Source organism: Phasianus colchicus, chromosome 1 (assembly GCF_987193195.1).
Source record: "Phasianus colchicus chromosome 1, bPhaCol1.hap1.1, whole genome shotgun sequence".
NCBI classification, from domain to species: Eukaryota; Metazoa; Chordata; class Aves; order Galliformes; family Phasianidae; genus Phasianus; species Phasianus colchicus.
This window is the reverse complement of record NC_143436.1, coordinates 197,677,151-197,692,441: the sequence shown is the minus strand read 5'-3', so window position 1 is coordinate 197,692,441 and position 15,291 is coordinate 197,677,151. Positions and strand designations below refer to the sequence as shown.

At 53.0% G+C, this 15,291-nt stretch overlaps 2 protein-coding genes across 2 annotated transcripts; both read left to right on the top strand.

The window, feature by feature from the left end:
* Positions 1-4,129: 4,129 nt before the first annotated feature.
* LOC116239520 (ubiquilin-1-like) lies at positions 4,130-6,217 on the top strand. The gene has a single exon (XM_031609632.2). The coding sequence runs from the start codon at positions 4,401-4,403 to the stop codon at positions 6,009-6,011; it is 1,611 nt and encodes a 536-aa protein (XP_031465492.2). The 5' UTR covers positions 4,130-4,400; the 3' UTR covers positions 6,012-6,217.
* A 4,635-nt stretch (positions 6,218-10,852) lies between these two features.
* On the top strand, positions 10,853-12,348 carry LOC116239521 (olfactory receptor 52D1-like). The gene has a single exon (XM_031609634.2). It carries the CDS (start codon positions 10,887-10,889, stop codon positions 11,889-11,891), a length of 1,005 nt encoding a protein of 334 aa, XP_031465494.2. The 5' UTR covers positions 10,853-10,886; the 3' UTR covers positions 11,892-12,348.
* The last annotated feature ends 2,943 nt before the right edge of the window (positions 12,349-15,291 follow it).

The window sequence follows — 15,291 nt, the reverse complement described above, 5'->3', positions numbered from 1 at the left end:
GAGAAGAACGATAACAGGACACTGGAGCAGGTTGCCCAGTGAGGCTTTGGATGTCCCCTCCCTGGGAGCATTCAAGGCCAGGCTGGTGGGCTGTGAGCAGCCTGATCTGGAGGGAGGTGTCCCTGTCTATGGCAGAGGGTTGAAACTAGATGATCTCAAGGGTCCCTTCCAACCCAAACCATTCTGTGATTCTGATTCTGTGAACAGGAGAGTGCTGGCCCATAGGTTGGGTCTTGGCATCCCAGTGGCCCGAACAGCACCGTGCTCAGGTTCTCAGCCCTGATGGAGGTGCTGGCTGGGTCAGGGTGCAGATTTCATGGGAAAATGTCCCTGGGTCAATGAATCACCAGCTGTGCAATTAGTGCCCAAAGGGGCATGCATAATGGGGTATTAGCCAGTTGGTTGGGAAGATTTATATTCATAGCATGGTTAAAATGTTAGCTAAATAACCTGCATGAGCTCGTCATGCTTCAGGTGCTGAGTCAGGCTCCGAGCTGGGAGGGGGAACACTCTTCAGCTTTGGTGAGTGCTTCACTGGAGGGAGATGGAGGTAAGCACAGCATTCAGGGTGAACAAAGCCTGAGTGCCACATTTACATTCGTTTCTACCACTGCCTACAAAAGTGCTTTATTAATTGTTCTTCATCTGCAGGCTGCAGTGGGTAATGAATTATAGTAGCAAAGCTGAATGATCTCACTGCGTCTCACTGCTGTCATCATTATGTCTTAGTAAATGTTAATTAATAAAAATTCCCAGTGCACCTGCTAAGTGGAAAGCCACAAATGGCACATCCTGGTACTCTGTTCTGCCCTGATGGGTTTGAGGTCCCCAAAGGTCCTCAAAGGTCCTCAGAGGTCCTCAGAGGTCCTTGAAGGTCCTTGAAGGTCCTTGAAGGTTGCCATGTTGGGGCCGTGGCAGTGGAGGAGGTGCTGGCTGCGGTTCCTCTGACCTCAGCACCCAACACTTGGTGTGCCTGGGGTCTCTGCAGGTTTCTGGAGGAGAAGCAGTCCCACAGACACATTGCTCTCTCCTAAAATTGGAAATGAGACAAAATCAGCAGTGAGGTTTGCAGCAGGAACGTCTGCTGATCTCCACCAAATTCCTCTCCATCGGGGGTCACGGAAAGCTGAAACAGGTCCTGCTGTGAAGGCAACGGAGCCGTGCCTGTTGGCACCTCATCGCCCCGGGAAGCCCCCGAGCGCCAGCAGGAGGCAGCGACTGCACACACATTAATGTGGTTGGGGCGGTGATGCCTCAGGTGGTTCACCGAGGACAGCCCGGAGGTCTGCAGGGCTCTGCAGTCCCCTTCTCCCAATTAGCGCTCTACCTGTTGACCGTGGGCTGTGAGATCCCCATCGCTCCTGGGGGAGCAGAGCTGACAACGCCCTGCGGAGCCCGGGGAGCACCAAACAAGCACAGCACTGCCATGCTGGGTCTGAGCGGGACGGCACTGCTGGCACCTGAGGGTCGCGGTCCTGCTGGGGTCCCTGTGGGTTGGGTCAAGGTCCTCAGTTCTGATGGGATTTCTGATTCCAGAGGCAGGTTCTGAACTCCTCTGACTCCCTTTGGCTGGGTGCTCTGCCAGCAGCATCCCGGGCAGGATGTGCAGAGTGATATGCATGCCTTCTTTGTGGAAGTAGGGAATTTTCTTTAAAATCCTTCCAGCCCTGAAGATTTTACAGTCACATCACAGCCAAAACGTGTCCCAGAAAGGCATCCATGTGACAGCTGTTCCAGGAGCTCAGCTGTATATTTTGCTCTGATTCCCACCAGCTGCGGGCAGTTGGGTGCCAAAGACTTCTTACTTCAGAGACTCAAACAGCAGAAACGAGGCTGCCAAGGGAAAGTGGAGGAACCTGAATAGAGGAGAGGAACCTGATGAACCAAACTGCCCAGTATTTAGCTCTTCTAGATGAAATACAGTTCAGAAGTGTGAGTGTCTGAGACCTGAGCCTTGCTTATCACGAGCTCAACTCCCCTTTATGCTGTGTTTCACACACTTGGCCTTCTCCTTGCCAACACACTGATTCACCCAGTGCATTCCTTGACATACCCTCATCTCACTCCCATCTGCATGGCGGAGCTGCCCATGCTTTATTCTGTCGTGACTCAGATCATAGAATCATAGAACCATAGACTGGCTTGGGTTGGAAGGGACCTGAAGGATCATCAAGCTCCAACCCCTCTGCTGCAGGCAGGGCCACCAACCTCCATATCTAATACTAGATCTTCAAGGCCAGGTGGACGGGGCTCTGTGCAACCCAGTCCAGATGGCAACTCTGCCCATGGCAGGGAGGTTGGAACCAGATGACTTTTTAGCTTCCTTCCAACCCAAGCCATTCTGTGAATCTGATTCTGTGATCTTGCCCATTTTCAGCTGCAGATTATCCCTTCCCTAGCCTTTGGGAGCTGTGGTCAGCTGGAAGCCATCAGGTCCAGGAGCTGCTGGAGGCCACCAGACCTGAGGGTTCTGCAGGCATTGCCAAGCCCAGCAAACCCAGACAACAAAACCCACTCCTTCTGCCCTGTGCCAGTGCTAAAATGGAGGAAGGGGATGATGGGAGAAATTGGACACTGCTCAGTTTGACATTAGCTCCAAATAACACAATGAAATGTGAATGTGAGACTTGATCAATAACAGTAAAAAGGTAATAATGTAATCAATAGCAATCAGTGCCTATTTCAGGTGCTTAGCTTCCATGGAATCATGTCACTGCATTTTCCTTCCATTTTTGGGTGATTGAGTTTCCTGATGACTGAATAGAACTGTAATTTTTTATTGTGACAGCAACCTGATATACACCTCACTGTAACAGACAGACAGACAGACAAACAACCACTACACCTGCTTGTGAATAAAGGAGGTGCTGACGGAGCCTGGCTAACTGCAGTCGTGGTGTGAGCTCCCCACTGAGAGCTGTGCTCTGTATATTGCTGGGGAGATTCAGCAGTGATTGGACTCAACTCTGACACCGTCTGTGACTTACAATTGTGCAGAAACAAGCACACAGTCAGTGGGAATGAGGTTTTCAGGTGACACAAAGGCTGGCAAAGCCATGCTGTTGGCCAGGAAAGGCTGTTGTGCAGACAGGTGGTGCAAAGTCATGCGTGGATGTCGTGGGGGCTGTGGGAAGGAGCACTGTGCTGGGGCACTTGGGGCGATGGTTGGCCCATGGGTGGATGTGAGGGTCCCAGGGTGCACCAGAAGTTGAAGATGACAACAAATAAGCCTTTGGGCTTGGACAACAAATAGCCTTGGGAACTGCTGGCTGTGATGGTTGACTCCTCCCTGGAGCTGTGAGCAGACCCAGCATAGAGATGGGGAGGTTTAGGCTGGATGTAAGGAAGGAGTTGTTTACAATAAGGGTGGTGAGATGCTGGCACAGGTTGCCCAGAGGTGGTGGTGTCCCATCTCTGGAGACACCCAAGGTCAGGGATGGGGCTCTGAGCACTGATGGCTTCAGTGTGGAATGGGGGAAAATGTCTGATGCTGAGGGCTATTGTGAAGCCTTTGAGAAGGAAGAATTTGTATGAGTGAGAATAATAAGAATAATTGAGTGCAGTAAGAGGCTCATGAGAGCAACAGTTTTCATCAGTGATACCCGGTCTAGGCCATATGCCTATGAGAAGGATGGAAGCTATTAGGTGCAGTGTTGTTCTCCCAGTGAAATTTTTGTTCTCCTGCACTGATACCAAGGACCATTCAGCATCTCCTCCCCCTCCTGAGTGCCACCAGCAACACTGCTGGGCTCCCACCAAGGATGAGCAGCAGAAAGAAACCACACAGAGGATGGCAAATTCCTTCGAGCAAACCCAGAGCTCAGAAGAACTCTCTAACCAGGGACCTCCTCAAGGCTTGGTCACAGAGCAGCAGGGTTTGGGTAAACTGCCTCCACAATATGAGCAACATTTGAGGAGGAGCACTGGCTTTTGCAGCTTAATGTAGGAGAGGTTTTCTGCTGATGGTGCTGAGCATTTGTGTTGGGAACACAGAATTGAACTGAACAGCCTCCACAACGACTCTGCACAGCCTGGGACTCGGTTGTTGGGGGCAGTGGAGGTGAGGATGGCCCAGCTCATCTCCCATGGAGATGGCCCCTCTGCACCCACCCTGCTCTGTGTGATGTCACAGCACGGGGCCAGCAGTTCTATGAAAGCTGGGATGATGGGGTGGTGAGCGAGTGGAGCAGCTGTGCCACATCTGGCTGGTATGTGCCTTCTGGTGCTGCAGGGAGAGGCGGCCCCTCTCCGTGCCACTGCTCCCTCCCAGCTGTCACCATAGCAGGAGGAACCACCCTCATTTTGGCTGGCAGCCGTTGCCCCCTCCCGGCGCTCCCCACCTTCCAGCAGCTCTGCTACTCGACAGATCAAATCACAGCCCTGATTGCAAAGCCACCATCATGTCAGAGAACAAAGGGGCGGCAGGCGCAGGTCAGCCCATCGTCACCACAGATTCTGCAGATGTCATCAATGTGGTGGTGAAGACCCCGAAGCAGAAGGAGCACTTTGAGGTTGCTCAGAGCAGCACCATCCAGCAGTTCAAGGAAGACATCGCCGCTCGTTTCCAAACTCCCCCTGATCTGCTGGTGCTGATATTTGCTGGGAAGATCCTCAAAGACCATGACACCCTGAGCCAGCACCGAGTTCACAACGGGGCCAACATCCACCTTGTCATCAGATCCCCAGCGAGACCAAAGGACGACCTGGCAGACCAAGGAGCTGCAGCTGCTCTCGTGCAGCCTCCCAGCCACAGCCATCCCGATTTGTTCCTGGATAGCGCAGCTGACCTGCAGAGCCTGATCTTGATCCCTCAGAACGTGCCGGCGCTGCTGAACTCCAGCCAGGAAATAGTGGCCCAGACCACGGAAGACCTCTTGTTGAGGATGATCAACTCGGAGCTGGACATGAATGCCATCAACAACAACATGTTCTTGCTGGGCTTCCTCCTGGGGGTGACAGGCACCAACATCCTAGGGTTGGACTCAGCAGATGTGTCAGAGGTGGTGAGCAGCATCCAAGGCTCCACGGTGTCCATAGACAGCTTGCTGAGAGAGGTGGCACAGAGCTCCTTCAGGCAGAGCATCCTCTCCAGCCCCAACCTGCTCAGTGATATTGTCGCATCCAATCCCCAGATGCAGCATCTGGCTGAGCAAAACCCCGAGATCAGCCACATGCTCACCAGCTCAGACACAGTCCAGGACATCCTGGAGGCCTGCAGCAGCCCAGCTGTGATGCAGGAGATGATAAGGAACCACGACCTAGCCATGAACAACCTTGAAAGCATCCCTGGGGGGTACAGCATTCTGGAGCAGCTGTATAGAGAAATCGAGGAGCCCATCCTGGATGCGGTGCAGACGCAGATGGAGGACAACGTGTTTGCTGGTCTGGACAGTAACCCAGCCCCAGGAGGAGCCAGGCTGCCCGCCTGCACCGAGAACCGCCGGCCGCTGCCCAACCCCTGGGATCTGCAGCCCAACAGAGGTAGCAACCATGCCTTTGAATGGGACGAGCACTTGGCCTGCAGTGGTGATGGTCTTACTGAGATGAACCTGGGGCCTGCAGTGAACGTGCTGGAGCCCAGCCATGGAAGGGTGCAGAGCATGGTGCAGCAGCTGGCAGAGAACTCGGAGCTCATGCGCGACCTGGAAAGCGCGATAACAAACCCCGGCAGCCCTGTGCAAATGCTGCTTAACGGTGATCACACATTGAGTGATGGAAACTCCCCGCCTGAAAACCAAAGCACAGAGCAGCTGCCGTTGGAAATGGAGAATGCGGAGATCTCTGCGCTGCTGAGGAACCCCCGGGCGCTGCAGGCGCTGCTGCAGGTCCAGCTGGGGCTCAACACCCTCCGTGCAGAGGTGCCCAACTTCATCCTCAGCCTGGGCGAGGAGTCCGTGGAGCTGGAGGGCACGGACAGCTCATCACAAAGCAGCGGGGTGGAGGATGTGAGCCTGGTGTCAGAGCAGAGTGAGGAAGAAGAGCAGGCAGTGATGGATGAGTGGCAGCCATAGGCATCTCTGTGCCGTGGGCTTCCAGGACCAAAGGCCAAATTGCATTCTGTGTCTGATACAGGGGGAGAGATCAGCACAGCAGCTGAGGTGCTGGCAGAAGAATCCATCCAATGAGATGCAATGAGATGCTCATCCCAGCCAGCAATGAAATGTGTTTCTTAATTGTGTTTCAGTCTCATCACACATTAAAAGCAGCAAGGCACATACTACACTGTGTGCTGTAGCATTCTTGCATCCATGATAATTAATTCCCCCTTAGCTGCAAGGATTTCTTGCATTTAGAACAAATAGAAATGAGGACTGTTCTGAAATGGGGAAAACCCTCCCTGAATGTGGTGCTGACAATTTACACACAGAATCCAGATGTGTACAGAGGTGAAAGCATGACAGCAAAGCCACCAGAGAAGGAAAAGCACCTTTAACCAGGTTAGGAACTGAGGCCTGGAGATGCTGTAGACAGGATGCTGAAGGGGCTTGGCTCCCATCTGGACTCCAAGACTCCAAGAGCCCATTCAGCACTTTGACATTTTTATCCCCAGTGCATTCACAGTTGGGTTTAACCCACCCATTGTTGCACAGGTTTCTATAATTTCCCCTCTGCTTTGCTGTGTGTGAGGCTGTGGATGGAGTAATGCCTCCAGGGATGGGACATCCACAACCTCCTTCAACTCCTCCACAACAGTGCTTTTTCAGAGCCTTTATAACACAGATCACAATAAATGATGGGGACATCTAGGGCTTCATGGTTTAGTGATGCAGATCTAAACCCCCAGCCTCAGGCAGAGGGAGCAGTCATTGCTGTGCCCTCCCAGATCTGCTTCCCTTCTCCCAGCCACAGGGATCAGCTCAGACCCCTCCCTGTGCCCCCTCCCAACTTTGCCCATTCCCATCACATCCTCCCCTCCTGTTCCTGCCCTTCCCTTCTGGCACAAACGCTCTGAATCTCCTTCCTCCCACTCCAGGTTTCCCACTCCTTTCTTTTGCAAATGTTTTCTCTCCCAGCATCCTCCTCTTACAGCACATCCCACGGGAGGCTTCTATCCATTTCTCCCACCTCCTCTTCCTCTCTGTAGTTCTGAAGTCCTCTGAATGGACAAATTCATTCTTCCTCTGTTTTGTCCCTCCTCACAGTTTTGCATGTCTGCTTTCTCTCTTTCTGGAGGCATTAGGAGGATGGGTGCAGGGTGATGTTAGGCTGAGGCTGGAGGCATTTCTCTTGGCAGCAGACCCCATTCCCCATGTGAGCAGCTGTGATAAGGCTAGCTCCCCTCAGCAGCATCCCTGGCAGGAACTGATGAGCTGTCCTCCATCTGCTGTTGGTTTTGGGCCTTCCCTCTCAATACCAGCCTCAGCCACAGGGATGTGGTCCATCCAGGGCTGGTGGCTGTTGGCTCGCTGGGGTCTCCATGCCGCAGCCATGGCCATAGAATCATTGAATAGAACCATATTATCAGCCATTTCAGTTGGAAGGGACCTTTAAAGACCATCTGGTCCTACTCCCCTGCAATGTGCAGGAACACCCACACCCATTTAGGACAAAGGGAAATTCTCTAAAACTGAGACAGAGGTGGTTTAGGTTGGATATGAGGAGGAAGTTTTTCAGCCAGAGGGTGGTGAGGCACTGGAACAGGTTGCCCAAGGAGGCTGTGGATGCCCCATCCCTGCAGGCATTCAAGGCCGGGCTGGATGTGGCTCTGGGCAGCCTGGGCTGCTGGTTGGTGACCTGCACACAGCAGGGGGTTGGGACTGGATGAGCATTGTGCTCCTTTGCAACCCAAGCCATTCTAGGATTCTATGATCTCCATCAGCTGCTCAGAGCCCTGTCCCTTCACCTTGGTGTTTCCAGGGATGGGGCACCATCTCTGGTCCTGGGAGTGTGATGATGTGCAGAAAGGTGGGGGGCTTTAGGGGGGGTCACCGAGGGCAGCAGTGTCCCATCACCCTTTTGAGGACGGCTCTGCAGCTCTCCCCCCCCCCTCCCAGCGGCCTCATTCCACCCAGGAGTCTCTTTCATGGCCATGGGGACCTTATCCACATTGCTTTATTTTGATAATCACCGGGAACATCATGCGTCCATGCAAACAGCAGACTGCTAAACAAACATTAAGCCCTCTGCAAAAGCATCTGTGCCCGCTCTGTATCTGGTTGCTTGCTCGGCCCTCCGAATGAGCTGAAGCAGCCCCTCCTGTGGGATCCCGCGGCACTGGGGGGCCCTGGGGACGGGCGGTGAGCACGGTGTGGGTGTAAGAACTGCACCGCAGCCGGGCCCGGATCGGAGCCCCGGGGATCGCAGGGACGCGGAGGTGCCGTATCCCATGCGAAACCCACTCCTTCTCTCCCCGCTTTTAGCTGGAAGCTGCGTTCCGGGCAGCGGGAACTGAGCGAGACCGGTGCGGGGGACGCGCGCAGAGCATCCCCGACCCCGCGCATCCCTTCGGTACTGGGAAACGCTTCCTTCGCTTCTATTCTCGAGACAGAAAGGCAGCAGCGAACCCTTCCGGCCCCGCGGTGCGTCCTCCCGGAGCTCCGTGTCCGGACGTGGAGCTCCGCGGTGCCGCTGCTCCGCTCGTTGCTCCACGTGCGGTGCGGGGAGAATCAAAATAAGGTAAAAGCGCAAGAACCCGGAGGTGAGGGCAGTTGGGTACGAAAGGGGAAGAAGTAATGAAAAACGAGAATAAGTCACCATCTGCTGAGTGATGCCCAGCGGTCCCTGAGCAGATGCAGCCCCCCAGCACTCCCCACTTTTGTTGCTCAGCACCTTGCCATGGCATAGGGCACTTTGGGTCCCGACTCTGCCCTCTGTCCTCTCCCCACTCCCCGTGCTCCCCAGCCCCTCGCTGGCAGAGCAGTGTGAGAGGCTGACACATCTTTGGCTCTTTGCAGCACCAACTGAAATGTCGGTGTCTGATTGCCTGGGTTTGTCTCCTGCAGCCAAAGCACAGCATCGCATGTGGAAAACCAACTCCATCTCAGCTGAACCCGGAACAGCATCCTCAGCACAACTGCTGGGGCTGCACGTTGCCTGCAGCTCTGACAGAGATTTTAGGAGTAAAAAGTTCCAGAGGACAGCAGAAAACGGCTTCCTTAACGCTGTGCCTGTGTCCGTAAAGTGTAGGGCAGCGACTGGAGCAGGAGGGGCTGCACTGCGATGCCCCCCCGAGGCGCAGTGTTGGGCAGGAGGAGCTCTGCTTCAGGCACCCGTGGATCTGCTGTTACAATCAATAGCATTTTAGGTCTGTTAATATCATAGAATGGTAGAATGATAGAACGACCTGGGTTGAAAATGACCACAATGATAACCAATTCCAACCTCCCCCCCCCCCTGCTATGTGCAGGTCGCCAACCAGCAGACCAGGCTGCCCAGAACCACATCCAGCCTGGCCTTGAATGCCTGCAGGGATGGGGCATCCACAACCTCCTTGGGCAACCTGTTCCAGAGTGTTACATATCTTTTTACTTCATGCAATATTTATATGGAATTGTGCTAATTCATTTGCATTATTAGATGATTATTACCTTCAGAGTTTCTGTAAAACCACCCACTGATGTTTTGTTCTTACACAACAGCTCCTTGGATTTCCCTTTAGACCTGAAGCTATCTCCCTGAGGAATCGTCTCCAGCTCAAAAAATGCAATTGCTTTCTCATACGTGGAGCCAATATTTTGGAGCACAGCAACCCCACAGGTTTGTTTTTAAGCACAACACTTCCTCATCTCAGCTGCATTAGGACCAATTCCAATTTTCAGTTTGGGTATTTGAGAGCTGACTGCTATTGCAGAAGCTGCTGGAAAACAGTAATCCAGCCATAATTTGTGAGTCTGGGTCTGACTCTGCCTCCTCTGAACCTGAGCAGGGCAGCGCTGCTCTTCCCCTGCCCCAAAGGTGTTTCCAGTTCCTCATTATATTTCAATTCCACTCTGCCCATGTGGTGCAGAGCAAACCAAACTGGGATGCCTTCAGCCCCAGCGGCCAAAAGGAAAAAGAAAGAGAGATCTGGAGATGAGGATGAAGATTGGGCAGCTGCTTCAGGCCAAGAGCTGACTGTGCCTCATGTGAATCCAGGAAACCTCATATGAGCCCAGGAAATTGGAAATCCCACTTATTGCCTCTGCAGGTGCTGATGTCTGAGAACATCTCGTGCAGCCCTGCTGCTACCTGGCCTTCCTCTCCTGTTGTTGTCTAACCTCTTCCCTCTGCTCCAGGCAGGCAGTACATCAGAGTCAGGTATTTGTGCAGTGTGGGTTGGTTCCATTTCCATTCACTCTGGTCTACACGGAAGTACTTGGTGGAAAAAATGCGTTATATCATGTTAAAAAAGGGAGAATTTGGACGCTGCCATTGGCACATAGTAGGAGCAGTAACATATAAATGCCTGCTTCAGTGCACTGCAGCCCAGGAGACTTCTGAACTGGGGATGGTGCCCATGGCTGTGCTGTTCACAGCTCAGAGGTGATGGTGGGGGAAGACCTCGGGCATGGGTCTGAGCAGGGTCCGTGTGATAGGACAAGGGGAAATGGTTTCAGAAAAAAAGAGAGAGAATTGACTGGATATAAGGAAGAAGTTTTTTACACTAAGGCTGGTGAGGCACTGCACAGGTTGCCCAGGGAGGCGGTGGGTGCCCCATCCCTGGAGACACCCAAGGTCAGGCTGAATAGTGTTGTTCATTGTGGGGGGGTTGGACAAATGACCAAGAGAGGTGGTAGAGTTGCTGTCCCTGGAGGTGTTTAAGAACCATGGAGATGTGGCACTGAGGACATGCTTAGTGGACATGCAGGATTGGGTTGGGGTTGGACGAGATCAGCTTAGTGGTCTTTTCCAGTCTTAATGATCCTAAGATTCTATGACCTTCAGACCAACACAAACCATTCTATGAAATGCCATTCTGCAGTGCTTTCTGTCATTGCTATCAGGTGCAGCTCATGCCACCATCCAACCTTACCAGCTCGATCCCAGCAACATTTGTGCTGGTTGGCATCCCAGGCATGGAAAAGCTGCATGTGTGGCTGTCCATCCCCTTCTGCTCCATGTACCTGGCTGCCCTGCTGGGGAACAGCATCCTGCTGCTGGTTGTGAGGGCAGAGCAGAGCCTCCATCAGCCCATGTACCTCCTCCTGTGCATGCTGGCTGCCACCGACTTGATGCTGTCCACCACCACCGTGCCCAAGATGCTGGCACTCTTCTGGTTCCATGCTGGGGAGATCTCCTTCGGTGCCTGCCTGACGCAGATGTTCTTCCTGCACTTCAGCTTCTCAATGGAGTCCGTCATCCTGCTGGCCATGGCCTTCGACCGCTTCGTGGCCATCTGCCACCCGCTGCGCTACGCGGCCGTGCTGACACCCATGGCCATCATCAAAGTGGGGCTGGGGGCCGCGCTGCGCAGCTTCTGCATCATCTTCCCCTGCGTGTTCCTGCTGCGGCGGCTGCCGTTCTGCGGGCACAGCATCATCCTGCACACCTACTGTGAGCACATGGGCATCGCCCGCCTGGCCTGCGCCGACATCTCCGCCAACGTCCTCTATGGCCTCGCCGTGCCCTTCGCAGCCGTCGTGCTGGACGTCGTGCTCATTGCTGCCTCCTACATCCTGATTCTCCTGGCAGTATTCAGACTCCCATCCAGGACAGCCCGCTCCAGGGCTTTTAACACCTGCATCTCCCACGTCTGTGTTATATTCCTTTTCTATATTCCTGCCTTTTTCACCGTGTTAACGCACCGCTTTGGGGGGGAAATCCCACGCCACGTCCACATCCTGCTGGCCAACCTCTACGTGCTCTTCCCCCCACTGCTGAACCCCATCGTGTACGGCGTGCGGACACGGCAGATAAGAGAGAAGGTGGTGAAGATGCTCCTCTGCCCCAAAACGCATCAGCTGCAGGAGTGAAAGCCACATGTAAGGAATGCCTCGGTGGGACTCCAAGAGCCCAGATCTCCCATAGAACCATTTCAGGCACTGTGAGGAAATCTGCAGCCCCACACACAGGGCACCCCACATCCCCACCCTGAATTCCCCAGCGGTCAGTCAAAGATGTCCCTGAAGATGTCCCCCCATCTGAAGATGTCAAGAAAAGGGCAGATGTGGCACTGAGGGATGTGGTCAGTGGGCATGGTGGGATGGATTGGGGCTGGATTTGGAGGTCTTGGAGGCCTCCTTCAACCTCAATGATACTGTAATTCTATGTAACCAGAAGCCAAATGCCAGGCTCTCTGTTTGACTGCAGAATGAGGGTGCCCACTGAGGGGAGGACCCACCCCAGTAGTGCCATCTGTGGGACCCCCAGTGAGGATTCCACTGTGGTGTGATGGAGATCTCGGCGTCTGTGCTGGAGTCAGGGGACAAGGAGTGTAATAAACCTTCTCTAATCACAGATACATAATGGAGCTCACTGGAGGAACTGCTTCTTTATTAAAAAATCACTGAACTAGAAAAGTCTCTAGAAAGAAAAACAGAAATAAAAGCAAGTGTTGCAAATTAGCCTGGAGTCTCTTTATTCCTTAACTACATAACATCTGTCTGTGCTTTAAGTGAACAGCTGGGTGAAAAAGAGAGTTCCAAAAAGAGCTGGGCTGGCGGTTGGACTTGATGATCTTAGTGGTCTTTTCATAGAATCACAGAATCACAGAATGGGCTGGGTTGAAATGATCATCCAGTTCCAAACCCCTGCAGGGTCGCCAACCAGCAGACCAGGCTGCCCAGAGCCACATCCAGCCTGGAATGCATTGGGAAAGGCAGTTTCAATTCATTTGGACGAACAATGTACTTCTCTGTGGTCCACCATTTCAGGAGCTGACAGCAGTGCAGTCACACACTACTGAGAGCTCTGGCACCTGGGAAGCAGGGACTAACTGAGCATTGAGTCAAACTGGTACAGGGTCCTAAGGAAATTCTTGCTCAGAGTGGCTGTTTTCTTGCAAAGCCAAGGGCTTCAAAAGCACTTGGGCACTCTTTGCAAGGGAGGAGAGCAGGATGCTCCCAGAGCAGAACTGCAATAGTGGGCAGAGGTTGGGGGATGCCCAGAGCAGCCCAGTGCAGCCCCAAAGCATTTCAGAGCAGCAGCTGTAGCGCTGATCACATTCACTGTCAGCTCTTTTGTCATTAAATTACCCATTTCCTTTGAGTTCCTTCAGTAATAGCCAAAATCACCCAAAATGATATGATGCCATTCTGCATAAGCTTCTGCAGCAGCATGGACAGAGAGCAAACAGCCCCTGAGAGCCCATCTCAGTGCAGCAGCTGCTCTGCCTTAAGCCTGAGCTGCTGTAATGAATGCTGCCCCTGACGGCTGTTGTAGCACTTCGTATCTTTTACTTGTGCAGATCCTGGCACTCCTGGCTGTATGTGCATCCCAAATTTCAACAAATAATTCAGAAAGAAACTGTCTGTGTACTGAAATGGATAGCATCTCACTCCTTCCAGAAGTGCTGTGAGGATGAACCCAGCGCAGGCACAGAGCTCCAAGGAGAGCAGAGCTGGCAGCACACGGAGCTACCACAGCTCATAATGCAGTGACAGTGCCTTTCCTTTGGCCAGAAACCACCCATTGCAGAATAGTGCCGAGATAAAAAACCGATCTCAATTCAGCGTTGTTTTCCCGTATTTAATTTACATCAGGTCAAAGCACTAATTTGGGTTCAGTTTATCTCGCCAAATCTGCATCTCTCTCATCCCTGTGCAAAGCACATGAATTTCCTCGTGTGCATCTTTCAGCTCTGGGCTGATGTTTCGCAGTGGGTTTGGTTTAGGAGTGGGCATCCTGCCCTGAGCATTGCTCCTGTGCAGCACTTCTCCTGCAGAACTGAATCAGCAGCACCTCGCTGAGCAGGAAAACGCTTTAATGGACCTGTAGCACTGCCTTGGGGCTGCACCACCACCCAAACAGCATCTGCAGAATCAAAACTCAGTTGAAATCGAAGTCTGTGCCTTAATCGAGCGAGGCACTGCACTGGCTGCCCATAGAGGTGGTGGTGCCCCATCCCTGCAGACACCCGAGGTCAGGGGAAGGAGCTGAGAGCACTGATGGAGCTGTGGGTGTCTGTGCATTGCAGGGAGTGGGACCCGATGGCCTTAAAGGGGGTCCTTTCCAACTCCAACCATTCTGTAATTCTATGCCAGAAGGCTCTGCTGGCGCTCAGCTCTGAGCACCACAGTCCCATCAACCCCCCGTGGTCTCCTGGGCTCATCTGGGGCACTGAGAATCCCATGTCCCTTCTCTGGGCACCACTTGGGAAGAAAGGAAGTTTTTCAGCCAGAGGGTGGTGAGGCAGTGGAACAGGTTGCCCAAGGAGGCTGTGGATGCCCCATCCCTGCAGGCATTCAAGGCCAGGCTGGATGTGGCTCTGGGCAGCCTGGGCTGCTGGTTGGCGACCTGCACACAGCAGGGGGTTGGAACTGGATGAGCACTGTGCTCCTCTGCAACCCAGGCCATTCTAGGATTCTATCATTGCATGACCACAAGCCCTGCATCCCACTCCCATCACATCCCATCTGCACAGCCCAGGTGTTGTTTTGGGATATTATGCTGATGAGTTCCCTGTGACTTGCTACTGTTTCATTGTGGAAGTGATGGGATTTAGCAAGAGAGGCAAAATGCTCAGCATACTGGGTAATGCCAGGTGGGCAGACAGGGCCAAACAAAGGATACAGGAGTCAGAATCCTGCAGTGCTGTGCAAGGCTTAAGCTGAAACATGACCAGAAAACCAACAAAGTTTGTAAGAGATGTGCTGCTTGAACCAACTGCATTCGGGGCTGGAGAGTGACGTTCTGCTGGTCCATGTGCACAAACCTGCCTGCAGAGAGGGAAACTTGCCTGCTATGTGCGTGGATTAACCCACTGCAAAAGAATCCCTCCTGACTGCGCTGAATGCACAATGCTGTTTCTATCTGCAGCATTAGCTTGCCTCAGAAGTACTTAGCTTGCCATGTTTGGACATGTCTGCTTTTCAATGAGGTGCCTGCTGCTTTGTATGCAAGCAAGAGAGAAATTTGATTCATGTCTCTGCTTCTGGGCCCATGTCTTTGCCTCCATGCTCACAATCTCTGCTGCACATTATCAGATATAACCTTGAGGCTGTCCAGTTTGCCTTGTGCTAAAGGACACTGGGAAGGTCCTGCAGGCTCCTGAAGTGCCATATGGAACAGGAATTCTGTGCATTGCATTTTTCAGGACTTGATGCCACATCCAGGGCATTTAGTTCTTAGTTTTCCAGTTCTTGACATGAAGAATGATGGACATACTAATTACAAACAAGATCACTGTATACCATTTAATTACCAAGGGCTGGG